The sequence below is a fragment of the Kryptolebias marmoratus genome, linkage group LG18, assembly GCF_001649575.2.
Source record: "Kryptolebias marmoratus isolate JLee-2015 linkage group LG18, ASM164957v2, whole genome shotgun sequence".
NCBI lineage: Eukaryota > Metazoa > Chordata > Actinopteri > Cyprinodontiformes > Rivulidae > Kryptolebias > Kryptolebias marmoratus.
In genome coordinates this window covers 10,806,576-10,827,887 of record NC_051447.1, presented here as the reverse complement: position 1 = coordinate 10,827,887, position 21,312 = coordinate 10,806,576, and the positions used below count along the sequence as shown (strand labels likewise).

Here is a 21,312-nt window from a genome sequence, read left to right as displayed (position 1 = left end):
TAACTGCGCAATTGGCTGAAAACAAAACAAAAAAATGCGCCACAGCCTGTTAAACCAAAACACGCACCCACTCAAAGTCAAAAAGCCAACAGAGTTCCTTCTGGCGCTCTGTATGGGAGTGAGATTCAAATCCCCGTCCCAGTCTCCGATCGCAGTCGTTTTAATCGTCCTCATTAATGTTTTCTTAATGACAGAGAATTCCGCCTCGAGCGGGCTTTCGACAAGTGATGCGGAAGTAGTAATTGTGCTGTATGTCTGATGTTTGTGTTTGGCCGTAATCAGTGTGTGTGTGTCGAACGGGAACAGAGACACGATCGCCTTGCTTAGGTGTGAAAGGACTTGCCAATAATCTGACAATGTGTTTGTAAACCTCACGCCATAACATCTAATCAGCGTTAAATACTTGTTAGTTGCATTTTACGCCCATATTAAAACATAGTGGCTTGTATGTGCATAGTGTGTGGACTTGCATGCAACTTACAGCTGATCAAGCATACGAACTCTCTCCATGTACGGTTATTAGTACAGACTTGGAGACGCAGCGGCGGCTGAATATTGTCATTAAGTTCATATAATTATACTTGCACTATGAGATCTATCACAGCTTCATGTCCTATCATATCATTCTTTGCGTCACCTTCAGTGTATGCAGGTTGATGTCTCAGTGTTTCTTGCTTTGCCTTGGTTCCGTTTCAACAGTGAACTCTGGTAAATTGTTCCCGTGTTGTATGTAAGCCTCGGGCAAATCACTGTTTGTTCTGTTTATTGAAGAGGAAGTGCATGATTGTGTTTGCATCGAAAGGAGTTTGTTTTTTTGTTTTTTTTTCCTCCCAAGTGTGTTTGCCGAGCCTGTTTTCACCAGCATGACTTAGTGGTACTCTTTGCGTTTTATATTCAAATGCATTTCGAACAATCCAGACCCATTTGAGCATTTTAAAATCAAGTTGTTTTTCATTATAATTTTATCTTTATGCAGTGTTTGAATACTAATCAAACTTTGACCCTTTTAGGTGTTATTTCAGTATATAAACAGCAAAAACTTTTCAAAACCCACTTCTTACCCCAGGTAAATTGTCACTTTTGTTGTATCGTCAGCCAAACACTTCCTTTTTCGTTTATTTTGTAAGTATTTCTCTCAAAATCTCATCCCATTCTCTTCGTCATTAAACACTGAACAAGATCTTCGCACACAATATGTTTAATAAAATGATTTTACAAAGGGTTTCGTCATATGAAGTGCCCAAAAAAGATATTATAGGTCAAAAAGTCAAATTCAGTGTTGAAAAAAAATACCTTTGAAACTGATTCTCTTACATATTTAATATTCTATTTGGCAGATGGTTCCATTTTGCAGCTCGTGAAACAAGCGAAAAAACTACTTCTGCCTCCTCTTATGTGTCACAAGGCAAATATTTTAGGAGACAGCGCAACCAGATATCATAACTAGGAGCTTTTTAAGTCGCGGTAAGGGATTATTTTATGTGATGGTTGCGTTCAGAAAGCACATAATGTTTATAACTCTTTTCTTGACACTGCTTCTATTTTTCCTTTAAGATAATGAAGCAGTTAGGTATTTATGTGTAATGTAGTTTAGGAGGAAAAGTGATTGTGTCAAATGTTTTTGATCCGCTGCCACTACTATTGGAAAGACGATTTAGAAACCCGCATTTGTGTTATAGTTATAACTGATTATAGTCTTTAGTTTTAATGTGTTTTTGATAAGTCAGAAATCCTCTTTGCAGTGTGACACTGACATCTACAGTGCCTAAATCTTCTGCACAGAGCTGTGTATATGAAATATGCCGATATGTTGCTCCTCATTTAGTTAATATTGACCCTTGAGCTTCCAAATGTGTGCTTAATGGCTCTGAAGGAAGTTAGGGTGAAGCGAAGAGCTCCTGCCCATTTTCCAGCAGCACAGCTTCCTCCCTTTCTCACGCTGCAAAATCAATAGCGGAAGAGCTGTGGAAAGTTGCCTCGCTCCCGTTTCTTTATTGTTGCCAAGATACAAGGCTAGAACTCAGAGGTAAATCTTCTGTCGCCATGTATCATTTTTGAAAATAATTACAGAAGCCTAAAAAAGCAGCGGGCTTTAGCTGCCTTGGCAACAAGACTGATTTAGTTTGGATGAAATGATAATGGGCTCTGTATGGGTGAATGTTTGCGAGTTCAGTTCTTAACCACCAAATGTTTTTTAATAATCTGCACTACCTTGACCTAGTTAGGCTGTCAGATTGAATGCAGGTATACGCTCTAGTGTACAGATGCATGTTGCAAGGATAGGAGTTTAGTCGACCCACTTAACTGTACTGTCATTTTGTGTCACAGCCATAAGCTCTGTGGAGACAGATTTAGAGCAGTAAGCAGTGGATCAGTTATTTATATTTAGGATGGCTACCCTTGTTTTTTTATTCATATAAGATGCTAACACAAAGGTTTTACCTTGGCTGCACAACTTAATAGATTAAAACAACATTTTCTGCTTTTAGTCTTTCCGTCAAAGAGAAGTAGCAGAAATGAGTGACTTTCTTTATAACTTTTTCTCATGACTATTGCCTCCTTTATGCAGCATTGTGTGAAACAAACAATTTGGAATGGGGGGGGGCTTCAATCAATACAACTCCTGTATCAATAAAAATGGAGGTAGTCACAGAGCTGAGTTGGTGTGGGGTTCGACTCACGGAGCGCTCCACTCTAACCAACGCCACCGCGATCATTCTGTTCACATGTGATGGTGGCTTCTTGTCAAAAAATGTTGCTGTGGGACTTGGCCAGCTCGATTGGTTCATGTGTTCAACAGCCAAAGGTGGCCCAATAAAAAGATGGGCCCTTTTTAGCAAAGATAATTATTCTAGTTAGAAGTTTGACCTATTCTTCTACAAAGTTCAAACTGCCTTAGACATAAGGTACATTGTATGAATTGGAAAACAATACCACCACCACCAATTACACCTTTTAGGATATGATGGAACATGATGTACTAGATTCAGTGTTCTAAAGTGTAAAGCTCTTATGGAACTGCTCCAGTTTTGGAGAATTAAGCTACATTAAACTCTCCCCCACCCCCAACCTTCTTTTAAACCCCTGATTTTTTTGTCTCCATAAGAAAGCATAGTATTATTAGTCTTTTATAAATCACATCTGACATTCATATTAAAAACAAAACAAAACAAAATTTATTTTTTTAAATTTTTTATAGCTAAATAATTCTATATTTGATTCGTGCAATACCTGAAATGATCTTTAAAAAACGTTCTTCACACTACTTCGCTAACTGAATGTCTTTAATCAAGTTCGCTTTGACAGTACCTAAATATACTTTTTAGTTTTTTATTAGAAAAGCAACGGTGAGACATGAAAATTTTATCCTCACTTTGGGTCGTTAAACATACTCAAATGTTATTATTTTAAAGCCATTTGGCATTTTTCAGGAGATCTTTGAATAACTTATCTTGATATTTAAAAACCTTTTGCATTATCCTTTTCCAAGAAGGGTGGGGCGGAATGTGCAGAGACATTTCCCGTTTCCGTTTTTTCTCCCTGTCACTCCAAGTTTGTCTGTCTCAGGCTTTCTCATATACATCCCCAGCCCAGTTGAAATGGCAGAGCTTGCATGGGGACATAATCCCAAAAAAGCTTGATTTGGCTAACTTTATAAGTAGTGCTTCTTGTGCGCCTGGGTCTCAGCTTCATCAGAGAAAAGTCAAATGGAAATGTTGCATTAAGCCACTTATCAGGGTTGAGCACATTCGGATAATCCTGTATGCTCAAAGTGGCTCCTGTTATGCAGCTGCTTGTGTAGCACTGTTAGCCGTGGAGTTTTCGCCTCTTATTGGTGAGCGTGAATGTCTTCTGCGCAGTGTGGTATTCGATATGGTTTATGCGTTTGAGAGTTGGAGCTTTTTTTTTTTTTTCACTGAGAGTTTGGGCTTTGTGTTAAAGCAGATGCAAAGCAGGTAGACCTAAGCGTCATCAGGTTCCATAGTTTAAAACCCAAATGGGGCTCGCTTTTAGTCCTCCCTCTCGTTCTCTCTGCATTTTGCAGTCCCAGAATAATTTCTTTCCTCATTTCTGCACTTTGATTGTAACCTTCTGACACACAAAAGCAACTTAAACGCTTACATCTTCTGATTTCTGATTATAACTTTGCATTGTTTTTTCCCCCTTAATAACCAGGTCTCCATCTTTCTTTTGTGAGTCTCATTAACCTGTTCAGACCTGATGCAACATGCACAAGTAGCACACAAGCGCCTAAGTTTAGAAGGTGCCTCAGGTCTGAATTGGTTAAGGTTCAAAGATGGCACAAGACCTTTGAGGTTCAGATTTATGTTAGGTTTTTCTAATTAGGTAATCGTGAGAGTCATGCGCACCTTGTACTCATTTATCTCCTGCACAAGCTGAGTTTCCACCATATAATTTCCAGAACAACATCAAATGTGACTTTTCCTTCCTAATTGGCCTGCGCAGATTTAAATTCTTTCAAAATGATCATTTGTTAGAACTGTAACTTGGAAAGAAACTATAGGAGCTTGGTTTATTAGATCGTGCACGAGACGGTTGCTTATTTTAGCTGCAGCAAACCTTAACCTCCCACACATTTAAGGGTAAGCAGCCTTTCACTGTGTTCCTGTCTGGAAAACTGCTCATGCTGTGCCCATGCTGGGCTATGATTACTCTTAATCACGACATGGCACACGGACCCGCTCATATCATAGCTTTACACAAGTCGTGTGCCTTGTTGAAAGGAGCACTCCAAATAAAACTGGTTTTAGGAAACGCACTGATGAATATAAATCAATCAGGGTGCCGTTTTAGACACAATCCTCACGTTTTTATACTGTAGGATAAATCGTACACAATTCACCATGACTCAAAGTCCTCTTTACAAATTAGTAAATTCATATACAATCCCCAGACAGATAAATGCTCGTGAGTACTTATACAAACATGTCAGAGATATGATTCCTTTGGCAGAGTTAACCAGATATTCCCATGCTTCATGTCTTCTTGGCAGAACAAACACATTTAGTCTCACACTTCTCCTGCTGTTCTTATCACTCCCCCACTTTCTGATCCATCCACTGCCTTCCCCTCTCTGTTTCACTCTCCTCTGTGGGGGTTCTTATAGATGAATTTGCCTTATCGAAAGATCTGTTAGATGGCCTGTGGAAAATAGGCTTCCTTCTAATCTAACACTGCTGGTCAAAGTTTATAATCTGTCTTCACCTCACCTAATGGGGTTTGAGTCATCTTCTCAGACCTTCTGTTTTGTGTTTTTCATTTTCTGGTTGTTTCATCTCATCCTAACAGTGTTATCCAGCTTGGATTTATTCCATTTTATCTTGCTTTGTTGTATTCCTAATACCAGTTTTCAGTATGCCATACAGGTGTAAATAAATGTGTCAGTGCTCTTATAGCTCATTAAAATAGTGCTTCATTTCTTTCAAAAATTATTTCAATTAAAAGCAATTTTCAAACATATATTTGTATGCCATTAGTATGCGATAGATTAAACAAAACAAAAAGAAACGATTAGTTCAGGTTATAAAAATGTGCTAAAATAGGATGAACAGATTTGTTGGTAATCTTCAAGAGACTATTAATCCTTGTGTTATAGTAGTCGTCCTCCTCCTGGGGAATCCCAAGGCGTTCTCAGGCCAGCGAGGATAAATATCCCTCCAGCGAGTTCTGGGTTTGCCCCAGGGTCTCCTCCCAGAGGGGAAGTGCCCGGAAAACCTCAGAAGGGAGTAAACCGGGCGCTGGAGAGTGTCGCTGGGAAGAGGGATGTCGGTGTCCTCCTCCAGGACCTGTTGCCCCTGTGACCCCGAATAAGCAGTAAAAGATGGATGGATAGATGAATGGATGGGTTATAGTTATGATTCAAACAAAATATTTGACCTTAATTAGCATCACAGGTGCCTTCAAGCCATTCAGCCTAATTCAAGAGAACAAACAAGCCACTGGGTAGTTAGTATTGTGTGCACCGCACTGAACATGGATCAGAGAAAGCAAAGGCTCACGGGACTGTAGCCAAACTCCCAGGATGTGGACGCAGAAGGAAATGCAACCCCAGGTTGATCAAATAGTGTGGATGGTAGAAAAAGAACCAAGGAAACCATTCCAAACCATTCTAGTTTTACTCCGAGGCCAAGGGACATCACTTTTTTATCGCACCATCCGTCACACTTTGAATCATGATAGGCTCCAGTGTTGACAAAAAAAAAACACAGACAGGTTTTCACTAAAATGCATGTTGACTAGCTCTAAAGTTTCTGTGAGAAGTTTCTGGGACTGTTGAGACAAAACTGGAGCTTTTTGGCAAGTCAAATTAGGTGTTTTTATATTATTGTGGAAAGGTACTGACAACTTTATTTAGTGTCTGTATTTTTTTCTTGGGTAATATTTCAGAAATAAGAGAGTAATAATAAATGTAGTTATTTTCTCTGTTGTTTTCTACTGTTTAGCATTTAAAAGTATATATTTGACTGTAACCAGCTAATATCTCCTCTGGAGCTTCCCATTAGGCTAACTTATGCCGCCTTCCTCCAAAGTCCTGGAAATCTTTCCCCCTCTAACATCATTGATGATGATCCAATTCCTTAACTGCACTTTGAAATAACAAGAACCAGAAAGGATGCTTCCGGAGGAGTTTAGAGTGAAGGAAATCCACTGCGTCTTACCTCATGCCCCTTTAACCACCCTAGCTGGGAGGAGCTTAGAGTTGAGGCAGAAACGTGAGTGAGAGAAGCAAGGAGGCGCGTTAGGATAATGAAAAGCACCCCTGGTGTCTTTTTAATTTCCCTCTTCCTCTAAAAATGCAGATGGCTTTTAGTGCTGAACAACACTCAACAACCTTCTGCTCCTCTCCCTCAACCCACAACGTCCTCATCCTGTCCACCTAATGACAGGCCGCCGTCGCTCTTTCATGTCCTCGTAATAGGCCTGTCTGCATTGTCTCTGAACTGTGCCGGCACTATGATGCAGAGCCAAATTCCACATTCACCCCAACCCCCCCTCTCCCAGCAGATTTGTCCGACACCGTCTACGTGCCGCTCCTAAACTGTCGATTGCGCGCACCGGTGCGGCTGCATCCCCGCTATTAGCCATGCCTGCATGTGTCTGGCCCACAAAGCAGGCTTTCCCTGCCACATGCCTGTGGATTATGCGCACACACACACAGCAGAGTGACAACATTGTATCTTCGGGGTGAGTGGGTTGGAGTCTATCCCTCGGGAGCTGTGTTGAACGCACTGTGGAGGGTCATTTGGGTTCTATCACTGCTCTGTGTGTGTGTGTTGTCCCAAACACCCACAGTGTGTTAATACTGCTCCTCTGGGGAGTTCTACACTGCTACCTGACGTGATTCGCACTGACTGGGGGTGACCTTGAGAACTGGGACAAACAAAGGGACCCACATACAGACAGACACAAAACTCTCCCAACACTAATTATTACTGGAACCGGTGCTGCCTTCACTCTCCCTCACTTGTCTTGGTGTGTGGTTTTTTTTGACCCCTGGCTTTTCTTCCCCCATCAGGTCAATGTGACAGTGGACTACATCAGAGCAGCTACTGGTCCAGGAGAAGGCACGCCTGCCTTCCCAGAGCGCACCTGTGCCACAGTCACAATCGGCGGAATGTAAGTGAAAGCTGTGAGCTGTGTACTTTCTTTTCCTCCTGTTCTTTTAAGCCAACGCTTTCATCCATTTGCTGCCTTTCAGTGGAGGTTTGCTGCAAATAGGCAGCCATTATTGAGAAATTATAAAATTTGCTGTCAGACTTGTTTGCAGCACAAAGTTGATTCCATTTGATGTAAGACAATCATTTCTAAATGGCTAGAACTTGTAATCTTATAAATCAAAGTAACCTGAAAGTGCTGCTTTGTGTTCAACAGTGTCAGCTCAGGGCAAGCAATTATTTTCTATCTGCAAACACTTTTTGAAGGAATGCGGTTTATCACTTTCAGAATTTTTTTTTACTCATGATCACAGACATGAATGCTTTTCAGAGGCTCAAATTTAATCAGAACTTGAAAAGAAGAGTTTAATACTGCACAAGTTGAAAATGAGGCTTTAGAAGTCAGTTTTTACTTATAAAGGGGGAAAAGAATCAGTTGAAAGCTGCGGTTATCTTTTTTTTCTTCTTCTTCCTTTTCTGCCCGTTTCAGTCTAGTCACAAAGCAGTGTCACGTGCGCACATGGAGACACAGATCCCTCTTTATCATCAAACCAACTGTCTCGTTTATTATAGTACTTCTCTGCACAAAGGTCAGAATCCGGGCTTGTAAACATCCAATTACAACTCTGCTTTGCTTGGACTGCATCAGCCACTCGTCGTCTCAGAAAGCAGTTGGTGTAACCCCCCCATGAATGCTGAAGTCAGGGGCTGAGGCATCAGAGACATGGAAGCTTTGACCCTGTAGGACTTTTAGTCTTGTGGTGGTGGGGTATTAGTCATAATTTCCCTCTTTCTCGTTGGGGACTTGGCATTCAAGTGCATGGGTTTGAAGAAAATAGACTCTGGCTGAAACTTTTGATATAAACCAGAGTTTGTCAGTATTAAAATAAATAAATAAATTCTTGCCTGTCTGGAAAATGAAAATGCAGTGCTCGAACCATTACCAAGTCACTTAATCAATCATCAGCAAAGACACTGATTTGATTTATGGAGTACAACTAAAACTGTTTTCCTCTGCCCCCTTTCTCCTATCCTCGTTCCATTGCCAGCAACATAGCCGAAGCTCTGGTCAGTAAAGGCCTCGCCACAGTCATTCGGTACAGACAGGATGACGACCAGCGGTCCTCCCACTACGACGAGCTGCTTGCTGCAGAAGCACGGTGAGGAACACACACTCCCTGCCACCTCTTCACAGAAACAATTACGCACCACTTTAGGTCTTTTAAATAACTGTTTCTACTCATAAAGTCACTTTTATAAATTCATTAAACACAGGCATGTGAACTGCACTAATCCTTTCAGTGAACTTGACAAAGTTGTCTTATGGGAAATGGAGGAATCAAATGACCTTGAGGGTTTTTTTTTCCCGCACCCAGGTGAAAATACTTCCTTGTAATCTTTTGAAATTTATTGTAGTAGAGCCGCCATCATTAGTCACAGCCTATAAGGCTGTTGCTTTATTTCCAGAGGAAACATGTTATTGCTCTTAAATATTTACTCATGCATGTATAGGTGCAGCCCTCCCCCGGTTTCTTTCTTTCTTTTTTTTTTTTATATGCCTGGGCACACATACACAGTTCCAGGCACCAGACGCTAAATCAGAGGCTCTCTTTACTCAGGCCCTATGAATATAATTATGTGGAGGTGCAGTAAGGAGATTTAGTACAAGCTTTATTACTCTGCCATAGATTAAGATCTGCTTGCTGTAGGTAGAGCAGATGCAGCCGCAACCTTTTTTTTTTATAGAATTAACTCTTTCTTTCACAGAGTGTCACTGGCCACCTGCCCTCTTTTTTCCCTCCGTCTCGCTCCTGCTATCCTTTCTTTGTTGTACATCTGTCCTTATTTCTGCACCTTTGCAGTTTTCAGTTTTGTCCTTCGTTGGCCTTGCTCTTCTGGGTCTTTTTTTTTTTCTAATTTCTTTTCTCTCTTCTCTCTCTCTCTCTTTTTACGGCTCCTTCTCTCTTTGTCCCTCGTGAGGTCCTATAAGAGATGAGAGGTTTCTCTTCATAGCCTTAGTTGTATTTTTAGTTCCAATTGCACAAAGCCAGTGGCCCACAGCTTTCAAGAGGCCCTCTCCTGGCTATTAAATGCACGTCTTTACAGCATATTTTTGCATAAACGCACATGCTCTGTCTTAGAGGCACTGGTTACCATTCCAGCGACCCACTAGTGGCATGATGGCACTCCACAGCAGCAACTTCAGGTCATCTTCATCTCATTAGCCCCTTTAGGCTTTTTAAAGCAGCACTCAACAGCATGAGTCATCATTACAGAAGACCCTTTCCTGCCTCAGAAGACAAATCATGTCTCTCAAGCTTATAGCCATAACTTTTCTTCTGTTACGTTTCCTCTACCTGGAGCGCACTTTTTTATTTTGAGCCTAAAAGTTTGCTGAATTGGGGAAAAAAACATTCTTCAGATGTTTTTCACTGAGATACAATGATAGTTTTTGGAAAGGATAATGGAAAATCCAGTTCATAAATCCATGTGTTTGTTTTTTTTTTAATGATATGCATGTTTTTCCTCCAGTTCTGATAAAACTTTTTCCAGGTTCGGTAAACATTCAGACTTATGCTTCTTGATATGCTTTATTAGAGAGAGATTTCTGCTTTGTTGGAGATGTTTGTTTATGGTATGACTTTGTTTAAATGTAGGGCCATCAAGAACGGGAAGGGGCTGCACAGCAAAAAGGAGGTTCCCATCCACAGAGTGGCTGATATTTCTGGGGTATGTAATTTTTCTCTTATACGTCTATTGGGGATGAAAAGTGTGGTTAATGGGATAAACATTCATGTGTTGTAAGTTAATGGCTATGAAATTTTTTTAAATCTTAATTCATTTGCACAAACATCCTACCTCTTACTCTAAGATCCGTTTGTCCGGTAATTCTCAAAAGAAAACCTATAATCATCGACTCATTCTTTATTAGCCTCTAAAAATAAACAGCAATAATAAAAGAATCAGTGGTGCTTGGTCCTAGCTTGTTTACGTGTGCTCGGGCTTGATTGAGGCATCATTTGGCTAATGAAGCCTGATTGGAAGTTCTCATCAACATTAGTGTGGGAAAACCATAAAACCTTGCAGTAAAGGGTGATTGGTACCCATTCTTCTTAAACATGTGGTTTTTGTATGTACAACTTTGAAATCAGCTTTTTGAAAAAAGCTGATAAATGAAGGTTTAGTGTTTACCTTGTAACATTTTTATTCAGTTCTGCTTTTGTTATATATTCAGTTCACAACATAATCATTTAACAGCATTGTGCCAACAAAGTAGCAAGGTTTAGTCATTTCAAGACAGTACAGGTAAATTCAAATTCAAAATGGTTAGAAATCTACTAAAATTCTGTATCAGTACCACCTTGTGAAAAAGGTGTCTAGGACTCAGCATTTAAGGACACTATCTTTTTCATTTGCAATTTATAAAGACAGCTGCAATGAACAACTTCTCATTCACAAAATGCTCAAAATCGAGCTGTTTAAAAGGACATTACCAAGGTGAATTTGTCTGTATAACCGCTCCATATACCCATATCTTTGGCCAATAGCTGCATTTTTACCATTTTTTCACCCCTTTTTTTCCCCAAATAATCAGGATCTCTTCTGCTTGGAGGCAGCTGATATTGTTCTCATTGTTAACCAATCACGAGTCAGTCTGATGTGAATTTTCAGAAACATTAGCACTACATTGTCTCTGTCACTTCAGCTCACTCGTAGTTTTCGTAGGCTCCAGAGGATTTTGGGTTAAACAAATCATACACTTCTGACTGTGACTGTGTTTTAAGGTTAGGGTGCTTCCACCAGATTTGCTAGTCATGTGTAAGCTCTGAAAAATCACACTTCAGTCAGTAACCCTTTTTCTCAAAGCTCCTACAGTGTTAAAGGGTTAAACCCCTTTATCACCAAAGTGACTTTACAGTCTGGTTAGCAAGTCTGACGTCACTCCACACAATCATTCTTAGATCTTTTATTTATTTATTTTGTTAAATATTGACATCACTATAATCTTACTATGTCATATTGAATGAGCAGCGCTGATAAATGATTAAACCTTGTAAATATAACCATGACAGGGAATTGTTGTGCTGACGGAGCAGCTCTTATATTTCATTAGGGGTTTTAAGATATTTCATATCTATAAACCTCCACCAAACTTAATTGGCAAAACGGGCCATATTCGATGTGCAGCAGTAACTTGGGGTTGGTGATGATGGCTTGTGGGGATGCATTCCATAATTAATGAATTTTATTATAGGGGGAAAAGAGGCATATCTGCAGCATCCTATCTCTAATGGGGAAAAAACTTCACAGCTCTTTAAAAATGGTTCCATTTAACCAGCAAAAGCAGAGATGACCTATACGTTATGACATTATGGTCTGCCATTTGTTTCTCAAACGTCTTATGAGTATCACCTCAAAAAATATTAAACTCTGCAAGTACCACAATCTTGTCAAACATTGAAAATCTATAGTACAAGATAAGTTTTCAAGCTCATATTGAAATGTTTCAAACAAATCAAGTATCTGACACAAACAAGCAAACTGCCCCATTAACTTATACCCCTAACTCTTACCTAAAAACCAAACCTGCTTCTCTGTCCTAACCTTAACAAACTCACCTGACTAAGAAACGCACCGAGGTCTGATTTCTCCTCGGCTGGACCATCCTCGGGTAAGTGTGTCCTTCAAGGTAGAGGCCAAAATGAGCAGTGGATTTGAGGTTCACATCAGAGGATGTGTCCCAGAATTTGAACAACAAAGCTTAGGATGCTTTTGATCGCTAAATAAATGTAATAACTTTAATGATTTTCACATTTTAAGTCCTGGACAAAAAAAAAAAAAGAAAAGATAAGATCTTCTTTGAGATGTATTAGCCTGTGCTTTGACGCTCTACTCAAAACAGTTTCAGTAATTGGACAGATTCAGGGTGAACCATTGAGATAACAAAGACACACATTACCCTTGTTGAAAGGTGTGGTTTAAGATGGGATGGTTCCATGCATTTAGTGTTGGGTAGAATTGCATACACTGCAGTTTCGCCCTTCCTTTTACTCACAATTGAATAGAAATTTGACACCACTTTTATCAAATCTCTTTGCTGTTTTGCGTCTTTTGATGCTACAAAGTCCTATAGAGACTTTGTTGATGCTGCTAAAGTAGCCACTAACACACCAGTTAACCATCGTCTACTCCTGTTTTTACAGGGGTGTCATACTCTGTTGCAGTTTTGTTTCAAGTAGTTTTCATTTGTAGCCCAAACTATCATTTCTTGGAACCACAGGTTTTTTTTATTCTTCCCCCAGGCAATCTACTTTTCAGCTTTACATCACAGTTCAGCGTACAGTGGTTAATTAGCTCGCTATAAAACTTGCAAATAGTTGATACCAAGATTTCGTCTGAGTACCATTAATGGGATTTTGACCACCAGCGGTTTGAGAGCCATGTCTTTAAAGCAACTCATAGCTCATGTGGGTTCAGGTTGGCGCCATCATGCAGCTACAAAACCGCACCTCGGTTTCTGTCTTCAGTAGGACATGTTTGACTTGTAGCATCACTAGAATTGTTGCCAGCAACAACCAGTAGGTGTGCTTTTAGGCACATGCGTGCACCAGTTGTTTGGCAAAGCTGATATGAGTATTCTGATAAAAGGACTACAATGGCACCACTTCACACCAGTCCCAAAATTTTTCCCCCTTTCCCTCCCCTCCCTTCTGTATCATACACACCTACACACGACTGTGCATGGGCACACCCATCTCCATTTGGAAATACACACTTCCATACGTCAGCATCCTTTGGTAAAGGTTTGTTGAAGGGGATTATGCACATTGAGTGGGATGCAGTCACAAATAGAGCAGAGATAGGTTTATAAATGTATACTGTAGGAGATGTACAGAGGTGGTGGGAGGAGAGTGGATAAAGCACTTGACTCACCTTGTGCCTCTAAAGGTTGCATAATGAGGTCCTCTTCTTTTCGCATGTCTCTCCCTTTTTTCTGAACCAAGTTAGACTGCACAGCCCACACACACACTGCAGGTGCTGCAAATGTGTTTGTGTGAACAAGAGTGTCATCTCCCACTCGAGGGGTTATTTTGGAATCCAGTGGGTGGAGTTCAGGTGGTACATCTTAAGGCTAAAGCCTATACCCTTCATGAGCAGATGCGGTTTTAGCCCCCCTCGTGACGTGCCGCAAACTGTTTCTTGTTGGTCATTTCTGCTTTGGTCTTTTGATGCAACAAAAGAAATTATTGATCATTTTTTGGTCTTGAAGTATGATTAAATCTGATAAATTTACGGGACCAAACAATACTCGTGTGTTTGCTCTGACTTTGCTCGTCTGAGCCTTTGTTCCTCCTCCCTGTGTCCACGCTGCCTCACACAAACACAACACTGTTTCATGACTCACTGGTCTGTTGTGCCTACATGCTCATGGCTGGAGTAGGCACATATTAAATTATTTTTTATCGTTTATGAATCTTCCCCTGCCACTGCAGCACTAGCGCTGCCTGAATACACATGATTTAGCTCTGCTTGTAATTTTGGCCCAAGTACACCAATAAGCTAGTGACTCACCTTTGCAGACAGAGATGGAAGCTGGAAGCAGAGAATAATTTTTGATTGTATGGAGTCCAGATGTGTCACTAAGAAGCGAGGCAGACTTCATTAAACCCTGCTAAGATATAAAGATGTCTCGGGGAAAAAAACAAAAATGCACTGATTTTTGCCATGATTGAACCCTTCTGTCTTATTTTGTTTGCTGGTGTATGCAGTTTGTCACTCTTTAACTCATAAAATATCAAAGCAAATATTGGCAAAACTGTCTGTAAACAAGATTAAAGCAACATTTCTTTGCATGACCTATTTCAAATATAATTGGGTTGTTGTGAGATAAGAGTGTAACATAATAAAATGGTAATTTAATCTCTTTCTTTCTGTATTCATTAGGAGACACAGAAAGCCAAACAGTTCCTGCCCTTCCTGCAGAGAGCTGGCCGGTCAGAAGCTGTTGTAGAATACGTCTTCAGCGGCTCACGTCTCAAGCTGTACATGCCCAAAGAAACCTGCCTCATCACATTCTTGCTTGCTGGTAGGTTTAGTTTACCTTTCTAATGTCAGCGTCCTTTTAATTCAGCGTCATCTAATTGTGTATGTCTTGTTCTGTGTTGACTTTTGTTTCTTCAGTGCTAAAGCTGATTCATAATGTCTGTCCTGTTCCTGAAAGGTGTGCATGTATAGAATGCAGACAGGCAGACAGTTTGTCATATTGGGAATAATCAACTCAGGAGTCGGTGTTAAAGCTCCTTCCTCAGAGCCATCTCCGAGCAGGCAAAGAGGAGAGTTGGTTTTACGTGCACACTAAAGTCCATCTTGTTTCTCACGCTGTAAAATAAACTCCTGAGTTCTTCTTTCCTCTATGTTCTTATCATTATTAAAAACTGTCTGCTGCATTCAGGCAAAGAGGGATTTAAAACTCAAGTGAATAAGTAAGTATTGACTGAACTTTCTTTTTTTTTTATATATATGTATAGCTCAAGTGCAAACTTTTTTTTTTTTGTCCCAGCTGTTTACTCTTCCTCTTCAGTTCTGAGAAGGTCAAACTCTGAAAACTTGATGTTCTCAGAATATCAAGTTGTACCTTTTGGCATTCAACAACAGTCAGTTTATTTCCCCTGCCGCATTTTGTTATTGCTCGTCTTTTACCTCGTAAGCAGCAACACAGAGCACATGTCATACACTAAAAACAAAGTGAGCTGCAACAACAAGTTCACTTGGTGATTAGTCAGAAACGAGACGTCTCACATTATATCCCATTACATTTATTTAGCAGATACTTCCACTCAAATTCACTGCCAACGTTGAGGACAGTGTGGGGTAAGGATCTTGTCCAAAGGCTCTACAACGTATGGATTGTGGGCTATTATAACTCAGTCAGTAAAATGAACTTTAATAGACCCACTTGTCAGTTAATTTGTAGCTTCACAGCCCTTACATTCAGTTCCAACAAACACCGTCCAAACATAATAAATACCTTTTTTTAAAATGCCGTAAAAAATAAAAAAGCAACAGGTCTTATGAGTCTCTAAGGTTGCAATCACTTGAGCAATGTTTCTCCGTGTTGAACAGCTTACCAGCAGATAGAATGAAGCACTCGAAATCGTGATTAGTTTTCATCTTGGTCACATTATAATGTCGGGCCAAAAGCATGACGGCGAATTCTAATGAGCGAATTTGTTCACGTTGGTTGATGTTTTTCACTGCTTTCGCGGCCACGTGTGCCTTCCTTAAAAGATCAGAGCTCTTCTGCTGAACTGGAATGTGCACATTTATTTCCCTGCTTAGGCTGTTCTTGTCTTTCAGAGACTACCCCTGAAACTAGCTGATAGAAAACTGAAGTCAAACTTCAGCTCAGAATGAAAGAATGGCACCAAGATACCGTTATGTCCACACATTCAACCTTTTCATTCTGAATATAGCTGGCCGTGTCCTTATTCGGCCTAACAGTAATTTTTTATATTCGATTCCAACACATTAAAATCTGCTATACACCATCGCACCATTTGAGGAAAAAAATTAAACAGAAGGGCAAGACGCCATCAGAAAGCTTCACAAAATGTCTGCTTTTTGAGACAAACTGTAGCTGTCTGTAAACATTTGTAAAACTCAAGTGTAAGAGGACTGAACCTTGATATAAACCTGTAGATGAAAGCCTGATTCGTACTGACTAACTAAAAAATTAAAGGAAGAAGTTTAAAAACTAAACAAAAATCATATAATTTTACTGCTTAAACTAAGATTCAAAGCAGTTACTTTGAATGTGAGTCTGAATGAGTTTGAAAGCAGAAGTCGTATGAGATTTGACTATTTTATGAAGTAAAAAAAAACATTTTATTATTAAAATAGAATATTTGTTTAACTTTTCTGACCAAATTCTGAGCAAGGTTTAAACAGTTTAAACTGCCAAATGTTCGATTGTCCATTTTATTTTAAATTTTTAATTTTAACCTCTTGATTGTAATAAAATAACACTGATGCTTTGTCATTGTTAACCAGCAATGATTCAAACACCTTTCAAAATCACAAGAATGCAAAAAAGCGTAGCCCTTTACAAAGAGTCGCTCTTCTTGTTCATTCTTAGCTCCATCTCCAATTTTGGTCAGACATTTGCCTGGCGTACAGTCCCTCATCTTTTTCAAAAGATCTGGTTCTGTATATTTCTGACAAACCTATCCTATAGAGGGTTTTATAAATGCGTTTATTTTTGTTGTTGTTTGTTTGTTTTTTTATGTCTTTTCCTGCTGCTTAAAAAGCATATTGAAATCTTTCCCAACCAAAAGTGATCGGCGTATTTATGGACAAATTTCTCTCTGCAATTGAAATCCAAACATTCCAGAGATATAATAGAATGAACAGATAAAACCTTTTGTTCAAAATGCAGCAATCGTGCTATGATATTTACCTCGACCATTTTTGAAATGAATTCATTCAGAGTTATTGTTAGCAAATCATTACAGCGACCATAGAGCTGAAGGACCCGGAGTGAATTAAATCAAGGTCACTTCCAGTGAACAGAGATTAGTCTGCAGACAATGAAATGACCCATGATGTTTTTAATACAAACATTAGTCTTGGTTTATCATCACTGATGCTTTAGATACCCTCTGTTTTTTATTTATTATTCAAGTCCATTGCATTAACTAACAAGCCATCTTTTTTTTTTGTTTATCTCTGTGTGGGTAACTGTTTGCTTCTTATTGAAATTCCTTTTTTCCCCCAACATCTGGTTTTTGTACTTTAAATGTGTGAAATGAAGCAGTATGTCTGGTAGGCCCATTGCCTCCATGTTTCTCTGCATGTGTTCATCTTTACATAGCTGATGTCACACCCTTTACACTGCAGATGAAATGAAGCCCCTTAGGTCTAAAGACCCCCATCTATCTACTTCTAATCTCCCAGCACTCACTATCTCCCGCTACTTTAGTTTTCTCCTGTCAAAGTTATCTTTTCATGTTTTATTCACCCATCTGCACCGGGGGCCGTGTGCAAAATGACACATGCGATAAAACGGCCGCCCCAAGACTGTTGTATTTATCTGTCTATGAAAGGACAGAGGCCCTCTGGACCTCTTCCCTTTTAAGCTATTGCATATTTCTGACAGGAAGTAAGATGTGATGTCTTGTTTCAGAAATGTTCAGCATTTCAAAAGTAGGCCTGCCATCACTGTACAGGATTCTTACAACAGTGTTCATGGAGGAAAATGCTTTGAGACAATACATGAAGTGACATTTTGAGTTTTTTTAGGTGACACTTCCACTATACTTCCACTTAAATTGGAATATGTTTACATAGTACATTAAAAAAATGTGTTAAGCTGCCTGACCATAAGCAAAAGCTTTCATATGAGTATTGTTTTAAAACCATAAATCTCCTTACTAATCCTTTCATTTTCTATCAAAGGTTAAAATATGATTTCTAAAAGCAGAGTTCCCATGTTTAGTCATCTGCCCTGTGTTGAGAAAACATTGACTCTGAGACAAATGGGGGTGGGGGGAATCAAAAGAGCTGCAGTTAAAAACAAGTCCTGCATTATATTTTTTTTATTAGTACTGTTGATTTTTTTTTCCCCTTATAATGTATTTATGGACAGCTTTTTTTCAATATTTAATGTTGTGGGGGGCCATTCAAACACAAACTGTTTACAGTATCCCTGTGAAACAAATGATCTCTTGGTCTTTCCTAACCTGCAGTGTTATTTTACAAGTTAGTTTGATTTAATTGAACAGCTTGATGCTGACCCTTTTCTGCAGTGATCGCCTCTGAGCCTTGCTAGATAAAGACAGCACTGAAAGGAAAAAAAAAAACAGGGTCAGGGAAACTAAAGGCACAGCAGCAAACCTATGCCTTCAAAGACAACCGGAGGTGTGCATCAGGAGTTCAAGGGTAGTTTCCTTTACTCTCTTCCCACCGCACCTTCCCTTTCTTCTTCCTTCACTTTGCTGGCCTGTGCGGTGTCACTTTTGTATGTAAGTTTGATAAAGGGTAAAAAAAAAAAAAAGTCATTCTGTTTTTAAAGGAAAAGGAGGGCACCCGTACAGGAAAGGATTTGGCAGTGCGCTGGGATGGGTTTTGAAGGTAGATGAAAGAGGGGGCAAGAATAAGGCGTTCGAGGCTGAAAGGATATAAGGACGGCATAAAGGAAGAGGGTTATGGTAAGGAGAAAACAAAAATACAATAGCTGTGAAGTATGTAGCTATAAAGGCCCGCTGAAGCTAAGAGAAACCAAGCAGAGAAAAGCCTGTAAAAGTTTATTGGCTTCAATAGCTTTTACAGAGTTTCATACAGAGGGCCACAGCGGGTGAAATGTACTTTAAAAGTTACTGAGAAAGTTTTGTTGTGGAGCAGGCTGTCAAAAAGATGAAACACTTATGGCTCGGACACAAAGATTTACAGTGTCAGCAAGGAGCTTTAGCCATCATCCTGTGTTTGGCAGAGCGCCATATGTTGGATTTACTTATTTATTTTTAAATTGCAGCGTTTTCATACTTGTGTGCGCGTGTATGTGCGCGTGTGCACCTTTTAAGCTAGTGTGCCTGCGTAATGGTGGACATGAATATATGCGAGGGGGGGAGAAAGAGACCAATGAATGTGCCAGAATAATTGAAAGTCTAATTGTTTTTCAGGCAAAGCACATGAATGCCTCACCTTGATGCCTTAAGACAGACTTCAAGCTCGGCAGCATAATAAAGTTGCTTATTTCTCATGTTAAATATGTAGCCCTCTGATTTACAGTCTTGAACATGAACAAGCTACGGGTTGCATCAGCCTCTGGATACAGCAACAAACCCATCGTATCTACGGTGTGCTTTCGTGAGAGGCAGGAAAAGCGTTCAGAAGCTCGGCAAATATGCATACGTCCAACTAATGTTTAACTTCAATAAATATCAAATTGAGTTGGCTGTGCATGATAAATGATTTATAGATTATGCTGCATCAGTCTGCTGCAGGGAAGATGGCACAAGGTTTATATGGAGACAACAGTTCGTGCGTACATGTCCATGTAAGACAGCAGGTCTGAGTGGCAGCACGACTCGAGCCGTTTTTGTGTCGACAAAGATGGATTAACTGTAATGGCCATCTTGAATTGAGTTGACTCCCAAAGATAATCAGTTGTTGACGTACAACCAGGAATTACTTTGAGTTTCATTAAAATCTGTTCATGGCTTCATGAATATTTTGCTAACAGACTAATGCCAAAGTTTTAAGCAAAGATGTCACAATGTGCAGTGCCCAGAGTATGTTCGTGATGACTTTTGGCTACTGCCATACCAAATTTTAGCTCAACATCTGTAAAATTGAGTGAGTTGTAGTAGCCCCTCACTATTTGCAGTCCAGCTGACAAAGTGACTAGCCAGTTGGGCGGAGTTTTCACTTTATTTAAGCGGCCTATCAGCCTGGGGTATCAATCAAATGCCCCTCTCAGATCCAGCTGCTAAACCGGCTGCTTACTTTGACCGTGGAACTGACACAAACAGTACAAAGTTGAAGGAGTGATTGAGTGCTTACATTCTAAAAAAAATTCATTAAAGTCTATCTAGTAGTTCATGAGATATTTTGTTACCAGTCAGAAAGGGATGACTCCATTAGTTTGATGCAAAGTTTTAAACAATCAGTTAGTGCCTGGATTGTGTTGGAGATGACTCACAGCTACTATCACACCAAACTTTAGCGTAATTTCAATAAAATTGGCTGAGTTATAGCTGTTTTTGTGTTTGCTAAGGTTGCCTAGTTGTGGCAGCCATTTCAGTTCTATATGTCCGTTCCAGGATTACATTCTTAGTTAAGATCCATTCAGTGGTTCATAAGATATTTTACTAACAGATATTCGCTCAAACATGGGCTAAAACATTATTTGCCGTTTTCTTTCAGTAGCAGGAGATAAAAAAGTAAATAAAAAAATTGGGTGCTTTTATTGCTGCAGGACCAAGTGTTTTGCCTTGGCTCCAGAATGTTGGGTTGAGTATATTAAAATAGAAGTAGTTAAAAAGAAATCCTGGAAATTTCCCTAACAGCACGCTCCTCTTTTTAACTTCCACCTTCTGCCTTCTGTGCCTCCCCGTCACCCATCTCCTGACCTCAGTGTCTTGCCCACCCACGTCTTTCACCCAGTGCTGAACTTTTCGCTTTGCCTGTAAACATGGAGGCAGCTGTGAAGTGGAAGATATTCAAATGGGGGGGTATTGACACCTTGCAGTTACACACCGCAAAGGACAACGAAGATTAATGAGATAGGATTTTAAATGGAATGTTGCTGTTATGGGTGATGGAAGGAGGAAAGATGAGTTTTTGACTCATGCACACATTTAGACGCCAACTCCCCCCTCCAGCTTTTAGTTTGACTGTTGCATTGCTAATTATATCCTGTTGACAGCCTGTCAAGAATCAAGACTTAGTAACTTAATAACATTAAAAAAAAAGACTCTAATGGCATTCATACTGAGCCGCCTCTATCCTGCAAGTATCAATTTATACCTGCAGACATGCCAAAAGCAAGAGCGCAAGCGTCTGGCGGGTTATGAGCAGAAACGTCAAAGGCTAATCAATATGCACATCATTAGCATAGGAATCTGAGACATGATAT

The 21,312-nt window shown here is 39.8% G+C and overlaps 1 protein-coding gene across 1 annotated transcript in view; it reads left to right on the top strand.

Moving 5' to 3' along the window:
* Positions 1–21,312, top strand: part of snd1 (staphylococcal nuclease and tudor domain containing 1) — a 173,880-nt gene that overhangs the window by 32,449 nt on the left and 120,119 nt on the right. The window contains exons 12-15 of the mRNA XM_017414826.3: positions 7,538–7,638; positions 8,726–8,836; positions 10,334–10,406; positions 14,622–14,763. Coding sequence (XP_017270315.1) covers positions 7,538–7,638; positions 8,726–8,836; positions 10,334–10,406; positions 14,622–14,763 — 427 coding nt within the window. The remainder of the gene's footprint in view (positions 1–7,537; positions 7,639–8,725; positions 8,837–10,333; positions 10,407–14,621; positions 14,764–21,312) is intronic.